This window comes from Plecotus auritus (assembly GCF_963455305.1).
Source record: "Plecotus auritus genome assembly, chromosome: X".
Lineage (NCBI taxonomy): Eukaryota > Metazoa > Chordata > Mammalia > Chiroptera > Vespertilionidae > Plecotus > Plecotus auritus.
Window position 1 is genome coordinate 139,722,884 of NC_137784.1, and position 24,050 is coordinate 139,746,933.

General features: G+C 44.9%; 1 protein-coding gene across 1 annotated transcript; it reads left to right on the plus strand.

Moving 5' to 3' along the window:
- Positions 1–1,737: 1,737 nt before the first annotated feature.
- Positions 1,738–22,644, plus strand: ZNF41 (zinc finger protein 41). Its single transcript, XM_080652464.1, has 5 exons — positions 1,738–1,824; positions 6,301–6,539; positions 14,805–14,931; positions 15,196–15,291; positions 20,481–22,644. The coding sequence occupies exons 2-5, from the start codon at positions 6,468–6,470 to the stop codon at positions 22,532–22,534; spliced, it is 2,349 nt and encodes a 782-aa protein (XP_080508590.1). The 5' UTR covers positions 1,738–1,824; positions 6,301–6,467; the 3' UTR covers positions 22,535–22,644.
- Positions 22,645–24,050: the final 1,406 nt, after the last annotated feature.

Here is a 24,050-nt window from a genome sequence, read left to right on the forward strand (position 1 = left end):
CTAAAAATCAAATGAATAAAAAATCTGGTGAACAGAATAAACGGAACAATAAAGATTTATTTTTTTAAAAAGTTCAAAATATAAGAAGCACAAATTGGTGCTGTGAAAACCTGACTTATCAACAATACAGAAAGAGAATCTCTCTCTTCACTCAGTAGCTCATGGGGAAAGCAGAAGAAAATGATCAGGAAGGAGATACACATTTTAAAGGGCCCAAGAACAAGCTTGTGAACTAATAAACACAGATGCTTAACACAACAACTGGAAAATTTACTCTTTTCTTTTTAAAATATTTTTAATGTTGACTCTGTTTTCCCCCATCACTCCCCAATTTGCCTCCCTCCACCCTGTCCCCACCCCCCCAGGGCTTCACCACATTATTATCTGTGTCCTTGGGTACACAGTGTTTTCAATGAAGAGATGACACATTTTTGAAAATTGGGCCCATGGGTTTTTTTTTTACCTCATTTTTATTGTTGATACAATTACGGATGTCCCCATTTCACTCTCTTTGCCCACCTCCACCCAGCCCTGGTCCCCCCTTTTGCCATCACCACGCTGTTGTCTGTGCTTATGGTTTATGCATATATGTTCTTTGACTAACCCGTTCACCTTCTTTCATCCAGCCCCTCCCCCCCCCTGACATTGACAGTCTGTCCCATGTATCCATGTCTCTGTACTTAAGCCTTAAGGCAAGTTTGAAGACATTTCAAAGACAACATGTTCAGGCTGCAGTGCAATTAGGACAGCAGTCACGACCATCCGATTCCCTTTGTGTTTGGGGAAATGGAAACCGGTGTGAGGAACTGTAAAATATTCTGCACTCCCTCTTCATTCTTTCTTTGAGTCATTAATTCTGAGAACAGGATGCTGCGGACTGAGGTGGCCCAAATCGTCAACAGCTCCTTCCGGCTGCATTTCAAACACCTGCGGATCAAAGGCCACTCAAGTGCAGCTGGTACTTGATGCTCTTGTTCCTTCCCCTATAAAACTCCTCTGCCGTGGAAAAGTCCCCAGGCTCCAGGGGACAGTGCTCGGGGCTGTTTTCTCTGCGGCACCCATCTGAATCAAGTACCCGTTCCCTTGCCCCTTGGGTCTCAAGGCATTTTGTTGTTGTTAATCTTCACCCAAGGATATATTCGTTTCACTGATTTTTACAGAGTGGAAGGGCCGGGGATAGACAGGAAGAGAGAGAGAGAGAGAGAGAGAGAGAGAGAGAGAGAGAGAGAGAGAGAGAGAGAGACACGCGTGGATGTGAGAGAGACACATCGATTGGTTGCCTCACACTGGCGCCCTGCCGGGGGCCAGGGATGGAGCCTGCAATCAGAATCAAACCCGCGACCCTTCCGTGGTGGCGACGCTCTAACCATTGAGCGAACCGGCCAGGGCTCAAAGCATCTGTGCAACTTCGACAATGGACTTCTGAATAATTCATGGGTCCAAAGGAGAAGAAAGCTATAAATGAGCACTTGAAATTGAACACTAACGATAAGACATCAAAACGTGGATCTTTACTAGTGGAACTTTAGCCTTAATGTTTACATAAGGAAACCAGAAAGGTCGATTAACCGGTTTTTAAAAATTGGATGACATGCCCCAGGACAGACGTCACCGGCCCCCCAGGTGCTCCTCGCACAGATAATCACTTTGGCTCCCCGCCCAGAGTGGTTCAAGTCCCGCGGCGGATGACTTCCGCTTCCTGGCCTAAATCTGACACGTACTCCCCCCCCCCCCGACCCCCTCCCGGTGGTAACGACCCAGGGTCGGTGACAGCCGAGGATCGGGCGATGCCCTCAGCCGGCGGGTGGACCGAGGCGCCTTCAGGTGGGCACGAAGCGGTGCCCCGGGTTCTGTGCGCCAAACGGGGATCTTTCAGTCCCTTGAGCAGGGGTGGGGGCGGGGCCGGGGCCGGGCCAATTTCCCCGGCTGCTGGGAGGGATGTGTTCAGCTGGCATGGAGGCGGGGGGAGGAGGGGCTGGCCGCCCGGGGGTTACAGCTGAGTGCCAGCACCTGCGTGCTGGAAGGCACAGCGCCTGGCCTGAGCCTCGGCGATCGCTGGGGACAATACAGGGGAGAAGGCCGGCGGAGTACCGCGGGGAGGGGGGGAGGGGGGGAGGGAGAGATCGGGCTGGGGACCGCAGGCTCCAAGACAGGAATGACCACCCTTCCAAGATGGCGACTCCCGGAGACAGATTCCTAAGGGGACAGCCATGCTAGGTGCCTGACAAAAGTCACTAAAGCAAATGGGAGAGTCCCCCTCTGCTCCCCCCACAGGCACACGCACTGAGATGTCTCGAGTGAGCCCGGTGTCATTGCAGATCACTTCCCAAGCGACACTGAGCATGTGCAGGATGAAAGAGTGCCTCCAGGGCACTTTTTAGGGCTCCGGGCCTGAGTTTAACAGGGGTGCCGACTAAGGGCCAGGAAAGCAGTCACGTGATTGTGTGGGTTTCATCACGTGAATGTGGTCCTCAGTGATGGTACCCGGTAGGGTGAGCGATGGATGGGGCTTCCCTGTGGTCACTTAGGAGGTGTGCAGAGTAAGTGCGAGGACCTACCTTTGACTTTGTTGGTCCTCCTGTATCTTTCTTTGTGTCATTAATTTCTGCCCTTGATTTAATTCTTTTCTTTTTTTTTTTAAATATATTTTATTGATATTTTTACAGAGAGGAAGGGAGAGGGATAGAGAGCTAGAAACATCGATGAGAGAGAAACATTGATCAGCTGCCTCCTGCACACCCCCCACCGGGGATGTGCCCGCAACCAAGGTACATGCCCTTGACCGGAATCGAACCCGGGACCCTTCAGTCCGCAGGCCGACGCTCTATCCACTGAGCCAAACCGGTTTCGGCTAATTCTTTTCTTTTTAAAAAAACTCTTATTTTTAAATTCCTGATTGAATGCTTACCTCATTAATGGTCAATCATTTTCTTTTATGATGTAATATAAGCAATAAGTTCATGATTTTCCCCCTGGGAACATTTGAGCTCCATGTCCCAAGTTTTGATATGTAACATGTTCACTATGGTTCCCTTCTAATGTTTTCTAATTTCTTTTTTTTTAAATATATTTTATTGATTTTTTACAGAGAGGAAGGGAGAGGGATAGAGAGCTAGAAACATTGATCAGCTGCCTCCTGCACACCTCCTATTGGGGATGTGCCCGCAACCAAGGTACATGCCCTTGACCGGAATCGAACCTGGGACCCTTCAGTCCGCAAGCCGACGCTCTGTCCACTGAGCCAAACCGGTCAGGGCAATGTTTTCTAATATCTGCTGTGGTTTTCTCTCTGACTCCTTAGTTACTTAGATATTTGATATCTCAAAAAGTTGACATTTTTGTTATTGATTTCACAACTACAGGGAGAAGCTGTCATCTGAGTGATTATTAGGTGCAGGAATGGATGTTTTTAAGTTCAATACATACCACCAGATTACTTTCTAAAACTTGTAAAATTGGAACTCCCACCAGCAGCCTATAAAACAGCTCATTCCAAGATCCTCTCCCACACTGAATGTTAGCGCTTTTTAAGTTTTCCTCATTCTCAGAGCCAAACACAATGATATCTAGCTTATTTTGGTATGCATTTTCCTGCCAACTAGTGGTTGAACATCTTTTCCTCTTTATTAGCCATTGAAATGTACATATTTTTTAAAAAATTTTTTCTATCCTTTGCTCTTTTTCCATTTGGGTGGCTTGTCTTTCTTACTAATTTGTGGATATTCATTTCTTGTCATTATATTTCTTTTGTCTCTTTATATATTTATTTTTATAAGGTGTGTTTACATATAATTAGAAGGAATAATAATCTGATTAAATATGTTTTTAAATAATTTTTTAAAATATATTTTATTGATTTTTTTACAGAGAGGAAGAGAGAGGGATAGAGAGTTAGAAACATCGATGAGAGAGAAATATCCATCAGCTGCCTCCTGCACACCTCCCACTGGGGATGTGCCCGCAACCAAGGTACATGCCCTTGACCGGAATCGAACCTGGGACCTTTCAGTATGAAGCCCAACGCTCTATCCACTGAGCCAAACTGGTCAGGGCTTATTAAATATGTTTTTATTCTTTGCAGGTTCTTAGTGTCTTTACTTGCTTAGTGAGTTCTCCCCACTTCATGCTTAAACAAATATATGCCTTAAATTTAACATTTTTGTTTTAAAATTTTAAATAGTATTTCTTATGTTTTATTATAATTCTAGGCTTGCTAAAATCCTAGTGAAATTTTTATTTAAATGGGTCATTCATTTTAAATATGTTTTAGAAAGAGGAAGGGAAAGGGATAAAGAGAGAAACATCCAAGGGAGAAATCTATTGGCTGCCTCCTGCACGCTCCCTACTGGGGATAGAGCCCACAACCTGGGCATCTGACCTGAAACGAACTGTAACCTCCTGGTTCATGGGTCAATGCTCAAATGCTGAGCCACAACAGCTGGGCTATGGTTTTAATTTTTTAATTTTAAATATTTTTATTGACTTCAGAGAGGAAGGGAGAAGGAGAGAGGAATAGAAACATCAATGATGAGAGCGAATCATTGATCGGCTGCCTGCATGCCCCCTACTGGGGATCGAGCCTGAAACCCGGGCATGTGCCCTTGACTGGAATCGAACCCGGGACCCTTCAGTCCACAGGCTGATGCTCTATCCACTAAGCCAAACCAGCCAGGGCTATGGTTTTAATTTTTAAAGTTAAATTTTAATGCAACTGGAAGTTATTCTGGTGTGGGGTGTGAGATGGGATCAATGTTTGTGTTTTCCATTTGGATGGAAAATTTGCCAGCACCAATCATTTAATGAATATCCCTTTCTAACTCAATTAAATGCTCATTGGGCCATGAGAGTTATTGGTTGGGACATTGAGGTGCTGAATGATTGATTCACCTGGGATTACCAGTCTTTGGGAGTCAGATTTTGGGCACCTATAGGAGTCATTGACTTGCACCTGTGGACATCGGTAATTGCAGGACTGTGTGAATTGAGAAATGATGGACTGGAAGGTCTATTATTGAGGAGTTTATTGGAGTCACTGATTCTATATATGGGCTGTGAGTTACAGGGTCCTCTAAGCTGTCAGGTTTGACCCCCCAAGGAGCCTTAAGCAGATCCATGGTTGCTTTTCTATGGAAACCAGTTGATAGCACCTTTGGGACATAGTTTTGTCAGACATTGTCAGTTAATGATTTAGGAGTCTGTGCAGACATGCTGGTTTTCAAAGCCCAGATGGGAATTGGAGGGACCAGAACAGGCAATGAGTTTCCATTTTCATCTTTGGCGTAAGAGGGTGGGCTCTACAAGTTGCTCATAACGTACATTGAATTAAACAGAAGATTGGTTTATGCACATGTGACATGGTCACCTCTCAGCTGAAGCACTATGAAGGCAGCAGGAAACAGAACTAATGTTTCTTGTGACTGTGCCTTATATAAAACTAGAGGCCCGATGCACGAAGATTCATGCAAGAACGGGCCTTCCTTCCCCTGGCTGCTGGCACCACCTTTACTCCGGCCCGGAGCTGCCTTTCTGCCTTCCCACGCTGCCCAGAGGCCCAGAGCAGCTGGGGCTGTGTCGTTGCCGTGGCAACAACGCAAGCATCCCACCCTGCCCCCAGCAGCTCAGCGCCTATGTATGCAAATTAACCCACAGTCTTTGTTGGGTTAATTTGCATAGTCACTCCTGATTGGCTGGTGGGCGTCACAAAGGTATGGTCAATTTGCATCTTACTCTTTTATTAGTGTAGATACCTTAGGGCACAGTAGTTAAGAAAATGCACTTCGGAGCCAGGTATACCTGAGTTTATGTCCTTCCCCCTAATCTGAGTGATCTTGGAGCAAATTTCTTAATATTTCTGAATGGCTCTATCTCATGGTAAATGGTAATAATAATAGTTCACAGAATGAGTGTGAAAATTAAGTGAGGTACCCAGTAAAATACATCTGGCATGTTATAATGGCAATATTTAATGAATGGTGTTGCATTCTAGGTGCTAAGTAAAAGTGAGTACTTTTGAAGCCTCTCTTCATTTGAACTGTAACAACCATATGAGACAGATATTTTTATCCTGTCTTAAGATGAAACTCAGGCAAAAGTGACTTCCCCAGAGTTGGAATTCAAATCCTCATTTATTTTACGACAAATCTCATGAGTTTTTCCATATTCTACACTAATATTTGGTGTTGGTTTTACTGAACTTTTCTCTTCCACAATGTCCAGCGCAGTGAACCATCCCTTGGTGCCCCCAGGAAGCATTTCTGGGGTGAATGTGAATGACTGACCATGTGGACACCGTCTTTCCAGGTTTCTTGGTGTCTCCTTGGATCTCCTGGACCAGACCCCACAGTGAAGGCTGTAAGATCTTCCTGCTGGTCCCAGAAGCCCTGGTTGAGTCCACAGACCCTGCCTAGGCTCCTGGGAAGAGTGGAGTTGTCAGCAAGAGAGCCTGAGGGCTGAGGCTCAGCAGGAACATGCCAGCCAACCAGAGCTCTCCCCAGTGGACTTTGTCCCAGCCTGCAGAGGAACACGGCAGGTTGTGTGAGGTGAGAAGGGAGCAGACTCCAGGGGCAGGAATTCATTCAGTAAAGAGATACTCCCGACCTGTCACCAGGGCCTCAGGGCAGGGGCAGGTGGGTTACAGGGACATCAGATTCCGGAATGGCTGCCCCTAAAACAGATCACTGTCCTCCTGCTGTGTGAGCACCACGTGGCTCATGTCCCAGACCCAGAGGAACATGTGATGTGTCTGATGGAGGAAAGGTGGGACAGGAGGGTCAGCATCACACCTGGAGGAGACAGGCAGTTCCCTGCAGGGTGTCTGCAGGCCTAGCCAGGGAGACCTTACATCCTGGCTCCCAGCACAGACCCTTCACTCTCCACTGGCTCTTTGCAGAGCCCAGCCAATCCCCACTAGAGCCTCATTTCCCTCTGGTCTCTGAGGATTTGCCGATTTCTCCTCTTTCCTGATCTAAGGCAGAAAAATCCCTTTACTTTCGGTAGTAGGGTGACCACAGGCTCCAGGGCCTTTCTAGTTCTTTCTCCTTTCAAAGATGAACAAAAAGGCCTGAAAAGGGACTTGACTGCAACCCAGTCTCCAGAGCATGCCCTCCACCCTCGCCACACTGCAGCCCAGACCAAGTATCCCACTAAAAGTTCCCTTGGAGATTCTGTAAACAGAGGAAGACAATGACAGAGCCAGACCCTTCCAGACAGCCCCCTCCTTCAGACTGTCCTGTGGATGCTGTCACCTATGGGATAGGCTCATTGTCACAGAAGCTCAAGGGCATGTGGTAATTAGGATAATATATATATTTTTTAAATATAATTTATTGATTTTTTACAGAGAGGAAGGGAGAGGGATAGAGAGCTAGAAACATCGATGAGAGAGAAACATCGATCAGCCGCCTCCTGCACACCTCCCACTGGGGACGTGCCCACAACCAAGGTACATGCCCCCAACCGGAATCGAACCCGGGACCCCTCAGTCCACAGGCCGACGCTCTATCCACTGAGCCAAACCGGTTTCGGCAAGGATAATATTTTTTAAAGTTATTTTTATTATTTCATGATTTGACAAGAAAATGTTAGAAAACTCAGGTAAGCAACCACAAGAGAATAAAACATTACTTGTAAATTCAGCACTACCCCTAATTAGCCAGTGTTAACATACAGCTCTATTCCCTTTCAGCGGTTTTCCCCTTTGTATGTGCATGAGTGCATGTGTGGGGGTATATGTGTGGGGCTGTGATTGTACATACATACCGTACACATATACATTATATAGCTCCAGTTTATATAGTATTTGGTTGCCTCCATTTTAACTTGGCAGTTTAACATAATTTTCTAGGCAATACGTATTTTTCTTCATGATGCATAGCATTATGTCTTGGATAAACTGTAATTAATTTAACCAGTCTACTCTATATGCATTTAAAGTGTTTCAGGGTTTCTGTTGTGATTAAAACTGCTGTGGTGCAATTTCTACACTTATGTAAATCTTTTTGCCCAAGTCACTGAAATTATGGTATATTTTGAGTCCTACTTTTTCAGCCCCACACTCTTTCTCCTCTGCTTCTGGAATTCTGACGACATGAATGCCAGATCTTTGCTTATAGTCTCACAGGTCCCTGAAACCCTGCTCATTTTTTTCCCCAGTCAATTTTCCTTCTGCTGTTCAGATTGGATTATTTTTATTTTCCTATTGTCAGGTTCTCTGATTCTTTACTTTGCCCTCTCTATTCTGCTATCAGGCTCATCCACTGAGTCTTTAAATTTTGGTTATTGTATTTTTTCAGTTCTAAAATTTCCATTCAGTTCTCTCTTATCTTTGTTTTTTATTTTTTTAGTCCTCACCCAAGGATATTTTTCCATTGATTTTTAGAGAGAGTGGAAGAGAGAGGGAAAGACAGAGAGAAATATCAATGTGAGAGAAACACATTGATTGTTTGTCTCCTGCACATGCCTTCCAGGTCCTGGAAGGAGCCTGCAACAAGGTACATGCCCTTGACCAGAATCGAACTCGGGACCCTTCGGTCCGCAGGCCGATGCTCTATTCACTGAGCCAAACTGGCTAGGGCCATTCAGTTCTCTTTTATATCTTACTAGAGGCCTGGTGCACGAAATTCGTGCACGGGGGGGGGGGGGGGGGGGGGGGGGGGGCGGGGGGCGGGTCCCTCAGCCCAGCCTGCACCCTCTCCAATCTGGGACCCCTCAAGGGATGTCCAACTGCCTGTTTAGACCCGATCCAGGTGGGATCGGGCCTAAACGGGCAGTCAGACATCCCTCTCACAATCCAGGACCACTGGCTCCCAACTGCTCGCCTGCCTGCCTTCCTGATTGCCCCTAACCGTTTCTGCCTGCCAGCCTGATCACCCCCTAACCACTCCCCTGCCAGCCTGATTGATGCCTAACTGCTCCCCTGCCAGCCTGATTGATGCCTAACTGCTCCCCTGCCAGCCTGATTGATGCCTAACTGCTCCCCTGCCAGCCTGTTTGCCCCTAACTGCCCTCCCCTGCAGGCCTGGTCCCTCCCCTCCCAACTGCCCTCCCCTGCTGGCCTGATTGCCCACAACTGCCCTCCCTTGCAGGCCTGGTCCCTCCCAACTGCCCTCCCCTGCTGGTCATCTTGTGGTGGCCATCTTGTGTCCACATGGGGGCAGGATCTTTGACCACATGGGGGCAGCCATCTTGTGTTTTAAAGTGATGGTCAATCTGCATATTACTCTTTTATTACATAGGATAGAGGCCTGGTGCATGGATGGGGGCCAGCTGGTTTGCCCTGAAGGGTGTCCCGGATCAGGGTGGGGGTTCCCTTGGGGTGTGGGGTGGCCTGGGCGAGGGGCCTGTGGTGGTTTGCAGGCCGGCCATGCCCCCTGGCGACCCAAGCGGAGGCCCTGGTATCTGGGGTTTATTTATCTTCTACAATTGAAACTTTGTAGCCTGGAGCGGAGCCAAGCCTTCTGCTTGCTCCCTGGCAGCAGCCATTTCTGTTGGAATTTATGTATCTTCTATAATTGAAACTTTGTAGCCTTAAGTGGAGGCCTGGGCCGGCCAGGGTGTGCGGAAAGCTTGGCTTCCTCCATCACCGGGGGCAACCCAGGCCTCCCTCCTGCTCTCTCTGTGGCTGCAGCCATCTTGGTTGGGGTTAATTTGCATATTCGCTCCTGATTGGCTAGTGGGTGTGGTTAGTGGGCGTGGCCTGTGGGTGTATCAGAGTGATGGTTAATTTGCATATTACTCTTTTATTAGGATATTTTTTTTGCTGAGACATTCTATTTTTGCATTTATTTTAAGTATATGGAAGCATTTTTATGATGGCTACTTTCAAAATCTTGTCAGATAATTCTAACATCTGTGTCATCTCAGTGTTTATGTCTATTGACTTCTCTTATTCAAGTTGAGATTTTTCTGCTTCTTCAGATTGATGCCTGTTTTTCAATTATGTACTAGATATTTTGGGAAGTATGAAACTCTAGATATTACTTCAATCTTGTGTTTAGCAGGCCCCCTCTGACTCTATTCTGCTAGAAAAGGAGAATCTCCTCCTTAATGCCTGATGGAGGCAGAAGTTCAGATTTCCCACGAGGCCTCCTCTGACATCCCAGAAGGGAATGAGCACCTTGCTGCTGCTGGGCGGGGATGGAATATCAGGCTCTCCACCAGGTGGAGAGGCAGAAGGGCACCTCCTTACTGGGTGGGGGTGGAAATCCAACATCCCCACTTAGCCTAAATGACACTATGGAGAAGAGGCTTCATTACCCTCAGGAAAGGATGAAAATCCAGGCTCCCCACTCAGCCTTTGCTGATGGGAATGGTGGTGGGGCCACAGCTTTTCCTGTGATGCTTGGCTGGAGTAGAGCAGTTATTATCGAAAAATGTCTCTCCTGCTCCATTGCCCCGTTTCCTGGTACTCTGGCTAGAGAGAGCAGTCTTTCTTGGGGCAGTTTTTGTGACGATTGGCATTCTGGGCTGCCAGTTACCACAGCACTTAGTCCAGTATATATGGGACTAAAAGAAAACTCAGGAAAATCACTGCTGTGGCAGTCCCCAGGCTCTGAGGTCCCTAGCCAGTTTGCCTTCGTCTCTCCAACTGACAGAGTGTTCTTATCTTTGTTTTACATATAATGCCCCGGGCTTTTCGCTGTCCTTAGCAAGTTGAAGCAAGGAAAAAACATGCCTATTCCATTTTGGTCCCAATGGTAAATTTTTTAAAAAATATGTTTTTATTGATTTCAGAGAGGAAGGGAGAGGGAGAGACAGAAACATCCATGATGAGAGAGAATCATGGATCGGCTGCCTCCTGCACACCCCCCACAGGAGATCCGAGCCCGTAACCCGGGCATGTGCCCTTGACCAGAATCGAACCCAGAACCTTTCCGTCCACAGGCCAATGCTCTATCCACTGAGCCAAACCAGCTAGGGCCCATTGGTAATTTTTAAGTTAAACTTTTTGAACAGATAATTCATTAATTTGGTTCTCTTCCCAACACCCCAGGTCTCCCTAGCACAGAAAACCATTCCTGGTTAGCTTGTGCGTGGGTCCAGTGGGGTATATGCTTAGAGATTATGCAAATAAAAACAACAAAGAAAATTTCCTTAACATTTTTCCATAAAGATGGTTGATACTATTACTGTTATATTGAACACTGATTTTTTAAAATTACTGTTAATTTGTACTTTTTTATCATGAAATATTACACACGTTTTGAATAATGCTGCTATAAATATTTTGAACATGTCTTCCGCTGCATGTGTGCACATATTCCAATTGGGCATATTTCCATGCGTGGAATCACTGTGTCCTAGTGTATGCATGTCGTCAACATTACAAGATGGGCCACCGCAGAGCCAACCGTCACTGCTGGCAGCGTAACACCTGAGAACCCCTGTCTGCGGCCATACTGGTAGGGCCCCCCAGAGACATTTTTTAAAAAATATTTTTATTGATTTCAGAGAGGAAGAGAGAGGGATAGAGAGTTAGAAACATCGATGGGAGAGAAACATCGATCAGCTGCCTCCTGCACACCCCCGACTGGGGATGCGCCCGCAACCAAGGTACATGCCCTTGACCGGACTCGAACCCGGGACCCTTCAGTCCGCAGGCCGACGCTCTATCCATTGAGCCACACCGGTCAGGGCCCCCCAGAGACATTTTGAGGTCCCCACTGCCACCCCCACTGACTCAGCTTTCAGCTGCCCTCATCTACCGCCATGGGAATGATCCGTCCCCGGAGAAGTCACCGCCTTGGCCCGCGCCACTGCCCACCCCGCAGCCCGCCCCTCAGCCCTCGCCATGAGGCTCTGATGACCTTCTTGGCCGGAGGGCCACCCCCGGAAAACCTGTTACCTATGCTGGCGGCCATGGCCCCTGCGCCTCCACCCATGCTTCTTGCGCCTCCAGTGGTGGTGCCAAGGCCCATCCCCCAAGTACGCCAGAATTACCATAACAATTCCGGTCAAGGGCATGTACTGCGAGGCCTCTATCAACCACCAGATCCACTTGGAGCTGCACACCTCCTACGTGTACACATCCATCGCCTTCTATTTCGACCGCCAGGACCAGGCCCTGCAGCACTTCGCTACCTTCTTCCTGCGGCAGTCCAGGGAGGAGTGGAAGCGCGCCCAGGCACTGATGAGGCTGCAGAACCGGCGAGGGGGTCGGATCCGCCTGCGAGGTATCAGGGGGCCTGACCACAACCAGTGGGAGAGCGGCCTGAAAGCCATGAAAAGCGCCTTGCACATGGCGAGGATGGTGAACCGGAGCCTGCGCAACCGGCACCAGCTGGCCACCAGCAAGAACGACGCCCACCTGCGCGACTTCCTGGCGCATCACTTCCTGCGCCAGGAGGTGAAGTTCATCTACAACGTGGGAGCCACTATCAGCGAGCTGCACAAGCTGGGAGCCCCCACATCCAGCCTGGCAGAGTACCTCTTTGACAAGCTCGCTCTGGGTGCGAGCAAGAAGAACTGAGCCCGGACTGCCGCCCTGATAGCCATGGGTGACTTCCCCTTGTCACCGTGCCCAGCATGCATGTTGCCACATTGCCCTTGCAAAACGTTCAGTTAAGTTTTTATGTTCAAGTTTTACCATTTCTTCAAATGCAGTTATTGGTTCTTAAATTTTAAAAATAAATAAATAAAATTGAAAGAAATATATATATAAAAAAAAAAACATTACCAGATGAAGCCAAAATGCTTTCAAGTGCGGTTGTACCAATTTACTGCCGTCAGAGAGTTATGTGAGAGTTCTCATTGCACCATCTTGTCTTCATCACTTCATCTGCAGTCCTTTTCACTGAAGACATTCTAGGGCAGGGGTCCTCAAACTTTTTAAACAGGGGGCCAGTTCCCTGTCCCTCAGACCGTTGGAGGGCCGGACTATAGTTTAAAAAAAAAACTATGGCCCTGACTGGTTTGGCTCAGTGGATAGAGCGTCGGCCTGGGGACTGAGGGGTCCCAGGTTCGATTCCAGTCAAGGGCATGTACGTTGGTTGCGGGCGCATCCCCAGTGGGGGGTGTGCAGGAGGCAGCTGATCGATGTTTCTCTCTTATCGATGTTTCTGACTCTCTGTCCCTCTCCCTTCCTCTCTGTAAAAAATCAATAAAATATATTTTTTTAAAAAAGTTAAAAAAAAAAACAAAAAAAAAAAAACTATGAACAAATTCTTATGCACACTGCTGGCCGGGATGCGTCGGCTGCTAAGCAGGACAGGCAGCGGCACCCGGCGGGCCGGATCAATGTCCTCCGCGGGCCGCATGTGGCCCGCGGGCCGTAGTTTGAGGACCCCTGTAGGGGTTGTGCAGTGGTTGGAATTTGCATTCCCTGGTTAACTAAGGAGGTTAAGCCTTTTTATGTGCCTATTGATGTTTTGGATTTCCTCTTTCGGAAAATGCCTGTTGAAATCCTTTGCCCACTATTCCACTGGGTGGTCTCTTTCCTTCCTATTGGTTTGTGAGAGTTGTTTACATCCTCTAAATATGAGTCTTGGTCAGTAATGTGTGTTGCAGATATTTTCTCCTATTCTGTAGCTTTCCTTTTTTGTCTTATAATGTTGTCTTTTAAATGAATAGAAGTTTTAAACTTCATTGTAGACAGGCTTATCCATTTTTTCTTATAGTTAATGTTTTTTTGCATCTTGTCTGTGAATTATTTTCATAATCCAAGATCATGAAGATATTTGTCTATATTATCTTTTAAAGGCACTATTGTTTGCATTTGCCCCATACATTTCTTTTTAAATATATACATACTTTAAAAATATATATATTGATTGCAGAGAGGAAGAGAGAGGGAGAGAGAGTTAGAAACATTAATGATGATAGAGAATCATTGATCTGCTGCCTCCTGCACACCCCCACACGGGGGATTGAGCCTGCAACCCAGGCATATGTCCTTGGCCAGAACTGGACCCTTCAGTCCACAGACCAATCCTCTATCCACTGAGCCAAACCAGCTAGGGCCATGCATTTCTTCCAAATGCCTTGTAGCCCCCTTTGTGTCCTAAGTTGGTGTCCAAGTTTTTAATTTGTTCTATCTTATTCAACTCTATTGCCATTGCCTAGCACAGAATTGATCAGCAAATGTATTGTATCTAGTTCCTACATTAATTAGAGGACTTAAAGGAATCTATCTTGCCCTAACCGGTTTGGCTCAGTGGATAGAGCGTCGGCCTGCAGACTGAAGGGTCCCAGGTTCGATTCCGGTCAAGGGCATGTACCTTTGTTGCAGGCACATCCCCAGTAGGGGGTGTGCAGGAGGCAGTTGATCAATGTTTCTCTCTCATTGATGTTTCTAACTCTCTGTCCCTCTCCCTTCCTCTCTGTAAAATATCAATAAAATATATTTTTTTTAAAAAGAGAGAGAATCTATCTTGACCCTCATTTTTGAAAAAAAAAATGAATGACTGAATATTCGAATAAATGAATGAATGTAGTACACAATGAATATCAATCTACTTCAATAAGCTTTTTCTCTCACAAAATAAAATGCAAAACTAGGTACTGAGTGAAAATCCTACATGATAATTATGGTAAAGGTCATGAAAAACAACTGCCTATTTATCTTCTCTCTATTCCACCCCCACCCCCCTATCCCCCCCCCGTGCTGACCCCCCTATCCCCCCCGTGCTGACCCCCCTATCCCCCCCCGTGCTGACCCCCCTATTCCCCCCGTGCTGACCCCCCTATCCCCCCCCCGTGCTGACCCCCCTATCCCCCCCCGTGCTGACCCCCCTATCCCCCCCCCGTGCTGACCCCCCTATCCCCCCCCCCGTGCTGACCATGTTTTGAACAGGATTGTGTTGTTACAGGTCTCACTGTCATTCGAGGATGTGACTGTGAACTTCAGCAGGGAGGAGTGGCAGCACTTGGACCCTGCTCAGAGACGCCTGTACCGGGAGGTGACACTGGAGAACTACAGCCACCTGCTCTCAGTGGGTAAGCACAGCCGACCTATGTGTCTGCCAAGGGGCCTCAGTGGGGCTATTTCCATTCTCAGCTGCTGAGTGCTCTGGGGCATCTCAAGTGTGTAATGATGTCGTTTTTTATTTGTCCAGATTCTTCAGTCTGTTTTGAGCATTATTATTATTACTCTATTCCCAGTGAAATGTGATTACTTTTCTGAAGAACAAATGGAAGTACCATTGAAAGGTCGCTGAAACCCATTTAGCTGGACCCAGTCTTTATCATGTCTATTAACAGGGTACCAAGTTCCCAAACCAGAAGTCATCTTCAAGTTGGAGCAAGGCAAGGGACCATGGACATTGGAGGGGGAAACCCCACATCAGAGCTGTTCAAGTGAGTAAGTGTAATCCATACAGATGTGGGAACATGGAAGTAAATATCACTTTTGTAGGAGAGGTTGGTACCTTTCAAAGGCTGTGAAGATAACCTGTCTTGGAAATTCTAAACCTTTTGGACTTGCTTGAGGGATAGTTGACAGAAGGTCCTCTGATACCTAAATGCCATCTCCATCTATGACCCCTGCCACATCTGTTGTCTTTTTCTCTTGGCTTTTTGCTTTAAATATATTTTATTGATTTCAGAGAGGAAGAGAGAGATAGAAACATCCATGATGAGAGAGAATCATGGATCAGCTGCCTCCTGCACGTCCCCTACTGGGGATCGAGCCCACAACCCAGGCATGTGCCCTTGACCGGAATCAAACCCAGGACCTCTATCCACTGAGCCAAACTAGCTAGGGCTTCTCTTGGCTTTTTGACAAGAAAGCTGTCTCTAATTCTGTACCCTGGATCATATACATACCACGTTATTTTATCTGGAACCTTTTTATACTCCACCTCCACCCCCACCCCTTATCTTAGATTCTGTCCTTGTACATTTAGGTATTTTTTTGGTAAGAGAACATTTGGTAAATTACAGAAGTAGAAGAAGTAACTCCTAGAAGAAATGGCTTAGGAAATGAGTCATTGAGGTAAAGAAAGGGCCCTTTGGGGCTTGGGAGTGAAGAAGCTAATGGTAATGTGCCTAGGGCAGGGAGTGGGAGAGGGAAGACAAAGAGAAAGGCACAGGTGCGCTCCCTGGAGGGGGAGCGCCCATTCAGGTATTTTTAAATTTCTTCCCTTTTATTCCAATTCCCCATATCCATTACGTTTGTCTCCTCCCATGGGCGACTGGTCTAATGTATTTGATCTTTGTGTTTGTATGGTATTCTCTTAAAGTCTGAAGTATGGGTTTGTGAGTATGTAGTTTTAGTATGTATAAATTACACTGTGCTATGTCTCTTCATTCTATTCCTTTTTTTCACTTGTTATCTCTTGTCTTTTTGATGATAACCATTCTAACAGATGTGAGGTGATATCATTGTGGTTTTTGTTTCCCTGACGATTAGTGGTGGTGAGCACCTTTTCATGGACCTGTTGTTCATCTGTATGTCTTCTTGGGAAACTTTCCATTCAGTTCCTTGGCCATTTTCAAATCAAGTTGGGTTTGGGGGTTAGTGTTTGTTGGTTTGTTTCTCTATTGCATTATGTGATTTCTTTGTATATTTTGGATGTTAACCTTTTATCATATGTATGACTTGCAAATATTTTCTCTCATTTCATAAGTTGCCCTACAATTTGCAGATTGGTTCTTTTGCTGTGCATTTGCTTCATGTCTAGTGCATTTATTGTCTTCCCCGAATCTGACTCTATTTTGTCCTGTTTGTTCAGATGATGCATTTTCACCCTGTGATCAGATTTCACTGTTCCATGAAATAGCTCTTTATTACTTCAGCATATATGGCTCTTTCCTTTTTCTCCTCCTCCATCTCACAGGAACTTAGAGAAAAACACAGGATTTTATACTTTGTGGTAGATTTCACTGTTCCATGAAATAGCTCTTAATTACTTCAGCATATATGGCTCTTTCCTTTTTCTCCTCCTCCATCTCACAGGAACTTAGAGAAAAACACAGGATTTTATACTTTGTGGTAGATTTCACTGTTCCATGAAATAGCTCTTTATTACTTCAGCATATATGGCTCTTTCCTTTTTCTCCTCCTCCATCTCACAGGAACTTAGAGAAAAACACAGGATTTTATACTTTGTGGTAACTGAGGCTTTTACCTGTTTAGAATGTTCACAGAATTAAGAACCTGTTTCTGTTGTATAATTCAGGGTCTGATTGGGAGAGAGAAACTGGGGAAGTTGAACATAAAGAATTATTAGTGCCCTGGCTGGTGTTGCTAAGTGGTTAGAGCATTGGCCCACTGACCAAAGGGTCCTAGGTTGGATTCCCAGTCAAGGGCACATACCTCGGTTGCAGGTTCATCCCTGCTCACGGTCAAAGTGAATGCGGGAGGCAACCAATGGATATGTCTCTCTCGCATCTATATTTCTCTCTCTCTCCCTCCCCCTCCTTCCTCCCTCCTACTCGCTCTAAAAGTCAATGGAAAAAATATCCCCAGAGAAAAAGAATTATAAGCTATAGTGGTTTTGGAGTAACAAGGGATGGTTAGTAAAAGTAAAGAGTACTCTAAAGAATAAAGGAATAGTGGGAATAACCTCTACTATTGTGATGGAAGGGAAGCAATCCAGACCTCGTTGGGAGGGCACTGCACGGTTTATGGCATGGCAGAAGAGTTGCTGTGGTGCCATGTTGACAGAACTTGCTAAAAATCTGACTTCTGGAGTTCCAGAGAAAACTGACCATGGGGAAGTGACTTTCTGGAGGTGTCCCACTCCCAATCATCTGAGAGAGGTGCAAAGGTAAACCCCTGGGTGCTGCAGGAGCTGGGTGCTGAAGTCACCCATTACAGACAGGAGCTGAGCTCTAGAGAAGCGTCTCACACTGCAAGGCCTGGTTGCTAGAGAAGCTGCGTGTGTATCAGAAGCCAGGTGTTAGCAAAGCCACCCACACTGCAGGAGCCTGGTGCTGGACAAGCTGCCCTTGTTGAAAGTGTGCTGAATGAGCCCATTAGAATCAGGAAGCAAACCCCCTTCCTTCTGCAGTGTCTCTCCATGACCCTCTAATGACCAAGCTCATCATTGTACCAGCTGGCAAAGGAAAAACACACTTAAAGAGACCCAGATCCATTTTTGTAGAGCGGACAAGAAAGCATAAATTTGAAGTTGAGAGGCAATAAATTGATAACTGGCAAACTTATTATTCCGTTTTCTGAAATGAAACATGGAGCTTGTTTAGTAAATTTTAACTTACATTTATTGAATTTGGGGAGATAGAGGAGGATATTTTGCTGTCTTCAGAAGGATTTTTCAAGTGTCTGCTAAAACCATAGAACATATTTAGAAAGGGAAGACAACTGCATGCACTGTTAATTTCAGTCTTTGTGTATTAATTCTTTCTTCTATAACACAAAACTGTGCCACTTTGAGTATCAATATGTATGGTACCATATTTCTTTATATGTTCATAGCAGAAACAACCTCCCTAGAGGTGTGCTGAAATGAGAACTAATATCAATGACAATCCATTTTGAACATGCACAGAGGAGTAAAACAACAAGCTTAATATAAATATACTAGAGGCCCGGTGCACGAAATTTGTGCACCTGGGGGGGGTGTCCCTCAGCCCAGCCTGCACCCTCTCACAATCTGGGACTCCTGGCTCCTAACCATTCGCCTGCCTGCCTGATTGCCCCGAACTGCTCTGCCTGCCAGCCTGATCACCCCCTAACTGCTCCCCTGCCAGCCTGATTGATGCCTAACTGCTCCCCTGCTAGCCCGATTGCCCCCAACTGCCCTCCCTTGCCAGCCCGATCGCCCCCAACTGCCCTCCCCTGCCGGCCCAATTGCCCCCAACTGCCCTCCCCTGCCGGCCTGGTCACCCCTAACTGCCCTCCCCTGCAGGTGTAGTCCCCCTCAATTGCCCTCCCCTGCCGGCCCAGTCACCCCCAACTGCCCTCTCCTGCTGGCCATCTTGTGGCAGCCATCTTGTGGTGGCCATCTTGTGATGACATGGGAGCGGTCATCTTGTGACGACATGGGGACAGCCATCTTGTGATGATATGGGGGGCCATCTTGTGGCAGTTATCTTGTGACAACATGGGGGCAGCCATCTTGTGATGACACGATGATGAGATGCCACCTAGGCTTTTATTAGTATAGATATCCTCTCATATAAGAATTCTGAGGTGAATAGGTTCATTCAACAAGACAACTCGAACCCTGATGCATCACTCAGGGACCATGTTCCAAATCATTGTTCTGCCATCTCTTAGGGCATTGTTGTCAGTTGTGTGGTTAATGTTGGGTCATTGTTGTATCCAGTGGGAAGGGAAAGGAGGAATAGAGAAGATTTGCCCACTGTCTTAAGGTCTGACCTGGAAGTGGCACATATCACTTCTGCTTATACTCCACTGGTGAGAACAAAGTGAAGCTGGTCAATATAATGCTCAGCTGCATTCTGTTCCTATAAAAGGATAGGTAAATAGATTTTGGTGGATGGCTTGAAGTTTCTGCCATACATGGCTTTCCCTCTCTTATTTTATACTTGTTAAAAGCATATATTCTGCCCAGCCTGGCATGGCTCAGTGGTTGAGCATCAACCTATGAACCAGGAGTTCATGGTTCAACTCCCAGTCAGAGCACATGCCCAGGTTGCGGGCTTGATCCCCAGTGAGGGGTATGCAGGAGGCAGCCGATCAATGATTCTCACTCATCATTGATGTTTCTATCTCTTTCTCCCTCTCCCTTCCTCTCTGAAATCAATAAAAATATATTTTTAAAAAAGAAAAGCTTCACCACATTTAGCATCATCACTACTCCCACTTGACTGCCACCAGCCACCTTCCAGTTTCCACTGGGAAAATTTGCAGCTGGCTACCGAGTTGGAGCACAGATACCTATTTACTGTTTGTCTATGTCAAGATGGCTGGTGATGTAAGAGTTTTTCCTATAGATATAAAGGAATTTATATCTATAAATTATAAATCCCATGAATGCAATAACAGTTAATGTTGATGCTCATAATGGTTCAGGGAGAAAAGCAAGAAGAATCAGAGAGATTAGTAAGGTTTTAAAGCTGATATGTGATAAGAACATACAATCTGAAATATTTCTTGTATGTCAGGCTTCCTTTTAAAAGACTTCAGTTTCTTCTTCTGGTTTCTCTACTCACTGTCCAGAACTCCTACTAGTGAATATGGATTCCCAGGTTTCAAATCCCATCTCTTTCACTTTTTAAGCTATTTGATCTTCAGCAAGTTATATAACTTCTCTGTGCTTCTATTGTCTTATCTGTGAAACATGATGGATAATAATAGCTACCGCTTTAGAGTTCAGTGAGGATTAAATGAGCTGTTTTAAGTAAAGCACTTGGAACAGTGGTGCCCAGTTCACCACAAATATTAGAGATAGTTTTGCATATAGTGAGTGTTCTAGAAGAATTTTATATTACTACATTATTACTATTTTCAATATTGTCATATGAACTTTGTGTTCATCCTGTCTGAACTACACACACCCGCTATCCTCTGTTAATTGTTCTTTGAGTTATTTTCATTTTTTTCTTTTTCTTTTTAGATAAGAATATTGGGAAAACCCAACAACAGAGAATTTCTGGAGAAGTTTCATTCCACTGTGAGAAATTTGGTCAAACCATAGATGATTCATTGTGTTCCATTTTAGAAGAATTGTGGCAAGATAATGACCAGCTAGAGAGATTTCAGGAAAACCAAAATAACCCTGTAAGTCATGTGAAAGTATTCATTAAAGAGAGGGGCTATGAATGTAAAAATATTGAAAAAATAATTCATGTGAGTACCAAGCTTGTTCCTTCGATTAAAAGATTCCATAACTGTGACATATTTGGAAAGAGTTTGAAGAATACTTTAAACTTGCATAATCATAATAAAAGCAATGCAACATTGAATCTTGACAAGATTTTTGGAAATGGCAACAATTTTGCCCATAGCTCTTCCTGTACTAAGAATGAGAATGCTAATAATACAGGAGCAAATGCTTGTGAACATAATCAATGTGGAAAACATATTGGCCACAAGCAAGTTCTCATCCACCATCAGAAAATTCATACTGGGGGGGAACTTTATGTATGTACTGAGTATGTAAAGAACTTCACCGAGAAGCCAGATCTCTTTGAGCATCAGAAAATTCATGCTGGAGAAAAAGCCCATGAATGCAACAACAATGAGAAAGTCTTCACTCAGAAGCCCCAAATTGATGTAGCTCAGTGTGTTTATACAAGAGAAAAACCTTATATATGCACTCAATGTGGGAAGGCTTTTACTCTCAAATCAAACCTCATTACACATCAGAAAATTCATACTGGGCAGAAACCCTACAAATGCAGTGAGTGTGGAAAGGCCTTTTTCCACAGATCATACCTCTTTAGACATATGAGAATTCATACAGGAGAAAAACCTTATGAATGCAGCGAATGTGGAAGAGGCTTCTCCCAGAATTCAGACCTCAATATACATCAGAAAACTCATACTGGAGAGAAACTCTATGCATGCAGTGAATGTGGAAAAGCCTTCACAAGAAAATCAGCACTCAGGATGCATCAAAGAATTCACACAGGAGAGAAACCCTATGTATGCACTGAATGTGGGAAGGCCTTCATCCAGAAATCACATTTCAATACACACCAGAGAATTCACACTGGAGAGAAGCCTTATGAATGCAGTGACTGTGGGAAATCATTCACTAAGAAGTCACAACTCCATGTGCATCGAAGAATTCACACAGGAGAAAAGCCCTATATATGTGCAGAATGTGGAAAGGTCTTTACTCATAGGACAAATCTCACTACACATCAAAAAACTCATACGGGAGAGAAACCCCATACATGTGCTGAATGTGGGAAGGCTTTCAGTGATCAATCAAATCTCATTAAACACCAGAAAACTCATACTGGAGAGAAACCCTATAAATGCAATGGCTGTGGAAAAGCCTTCATATGGAAGTCACGCCTCACTATCCATCAGAAATCTCATATTGGAGAGAGACACTATGAATGCAATGAGTGTGGGAAAGCCTTTATCCAGAAATCAACACTAAGTGTGCATCAGAGAATCCATACAGGAGAGAAACCCTATGTTTGTCCTGACTGTGGGAAGGCTTTCATCCAGAAATCACACTTCATTGCACATCATAGAATTCATACTGGAGAGAAGCCTTATGAATGCAGTGACTGTGGAAAATGCTTCACTAAGAAGTCACAACTCCGTGTGCATCAGAAAATTCACACAGGAGAGAAACCCAATATATGTGCTGAATGTGGAAAAGCATTCACTGACAGGTCAAATCTTATAACACACCAGAAAATCCATACTAGAGAGAAACCCTATAAATGCAGTGACTGTGGAAAAACCTTCACCTGGAAGTCACGCCTCACTATCCATCAAAAATCTCATACCGGAGAGAGACAATACGAATGCAGTAAATGTGGGAAAGCTTTCATTCAGAAAGCAACACTAAATATGCATCAGATAATTCATACAGGAAAGAAACCCTATGCTTGTACAGAATGTCAGAAGGCCTTCACTAACAGATCAAATCTCATTAAACACCAGAAAACTCATAGTAGAGAAAAAGTCTATAAAGGCAATGACTGAAAAAGCCTTCATCTGGGAATTATTCTCTCTCATCATTGATGTTTGTCGCTCGCTTACTCTCTCCCCCCCTCTCCCTTACTCTCTGAAATCAATAAAAATATATATATTTTAAAAATCATATGGTGCCCTAGCCTGTTTGGTTCAGTGGATAGAGCATCAGCCTGCAGACTGAAGGGTCCCAGGTTCTATTCCAGCCAAGGGCACATGCCTGGGTTTCAGGCTTGATCCCCAGTAGGGGGCGTGCAAGAGGCAGCCAATCAATGATTCTCTCTCATCATTGATGTTTCTATCTCTCTTTCCTTCTCCCTTCCTCTCTGAAATCAATAAAAATATATTTTTTAAAAATCATATGGTAACTATATGTTTAACAATTGCAGGTATTAAAAGAACAGCCAACAAACCAGTGTACAGAGATCAGAGAACAATGATTGGTCCTAACAGATGAAATCTCATTAAACACCAGAAAACTCATAGTATAGAAAAACTCTATAAAGGCAGTGATTGAAAAAGCCTTCATCTGGGTGTACATCATACATCTCAGTGGGGAAGAGGAGTGCCTGATGCTGAAATAATTGTGCAGGGGGGAGTAGATATGACAGACTACAGGTGATGTGAACATGAAGCAAACAAAGTCAAGAATCCCCCAAATCCAAGTAACTGCATCACCATAGTTGATACACAAGTATATGTGTACGGAGACTCTTCGATAAAGTCTTTGGGCAATAGACTTTTTGCTTTCATACAGGGACCCCTCAAGCTCCTACAAATGGTAGAAACAGAGAACTCAGGAGATGATTTGTAATTTCTAATGTATCACTTTATGGATAAAAGGCTTTATAAATTTAGCACTGGTTAGTTCTTCATACCCTGGAATGTAAAGATATTCAATACTGGCCAATTTTTTTTCAAATTTCTAAGGTGGGAGAAAAGTTTTCATTGTCCACATACCTGCAGGGCACTGAAGTCAAGGCAAAAACCTACTTGGGAATGCAGATCTGTGAGAAGACAGAAGTTTTTGTGATCATTAACATTTAAGACACAGAAAAGACTGCCATGAGGAACTGTTCTTTCTCTTCCCTTTGAAAAGTCAGCATGGTATATTTTTTAAAAATTAAATAGAATTGTAAAAATTAAGTCTGACTTTATGCATTGGTAAATTAGGCAAAGCTCTAGCTTATGTTACAGGAATATAGTTATTAAACGTTGCACACATCCAAAGGTGGCAATTGTTCCCTCATTAATTCCATGCTATGGCAGCAAGTGATGATTCACACCCAAAGAAACTATGCGTATCTTTAACCTGTACCCCCAAAGCTATCATTTATGCAAGTTGCAGACCACAGTCTTCTTATCCCTTTAGTGACTGACCCTGAGTCCCAAGACTCTGGACTTTCAGTCTCATCCACTGAAGCCTTTGCTTTCTTTGAGATTCTCATTTGAAAAAAAAAAAATGAGAAATTGGGTTTCAATACATAGCGTTTTGATTTTGTTTTTCCAATTTGGTTAAGATATATAC

Bases quoted from the DNA above. Each gene is read 5' to 3' on its own strand.
- ZNF41 (XM_080652464.1), top strand. From the start codon at position 6,468: ATGCCAGCCAACCAGAGCTCTCCCCAGTGGACTTTGTCCCAGCCTGCA. The intron at 6,540-14,804 runs GTGAGAAGGGAG...GTGTTGTTACAG, and splicing joins AACACGGCAGGTTGTGTGAG to GTCTCACTGTCATTCGAGGA. The intron at 14,932-15,195 runs GTAAGCACAGCC...GTCTATTAACAG, and splicing joins CAGCCACCTGCTCTCAGTGG to GGTACCAAGTTCCCAAACCA.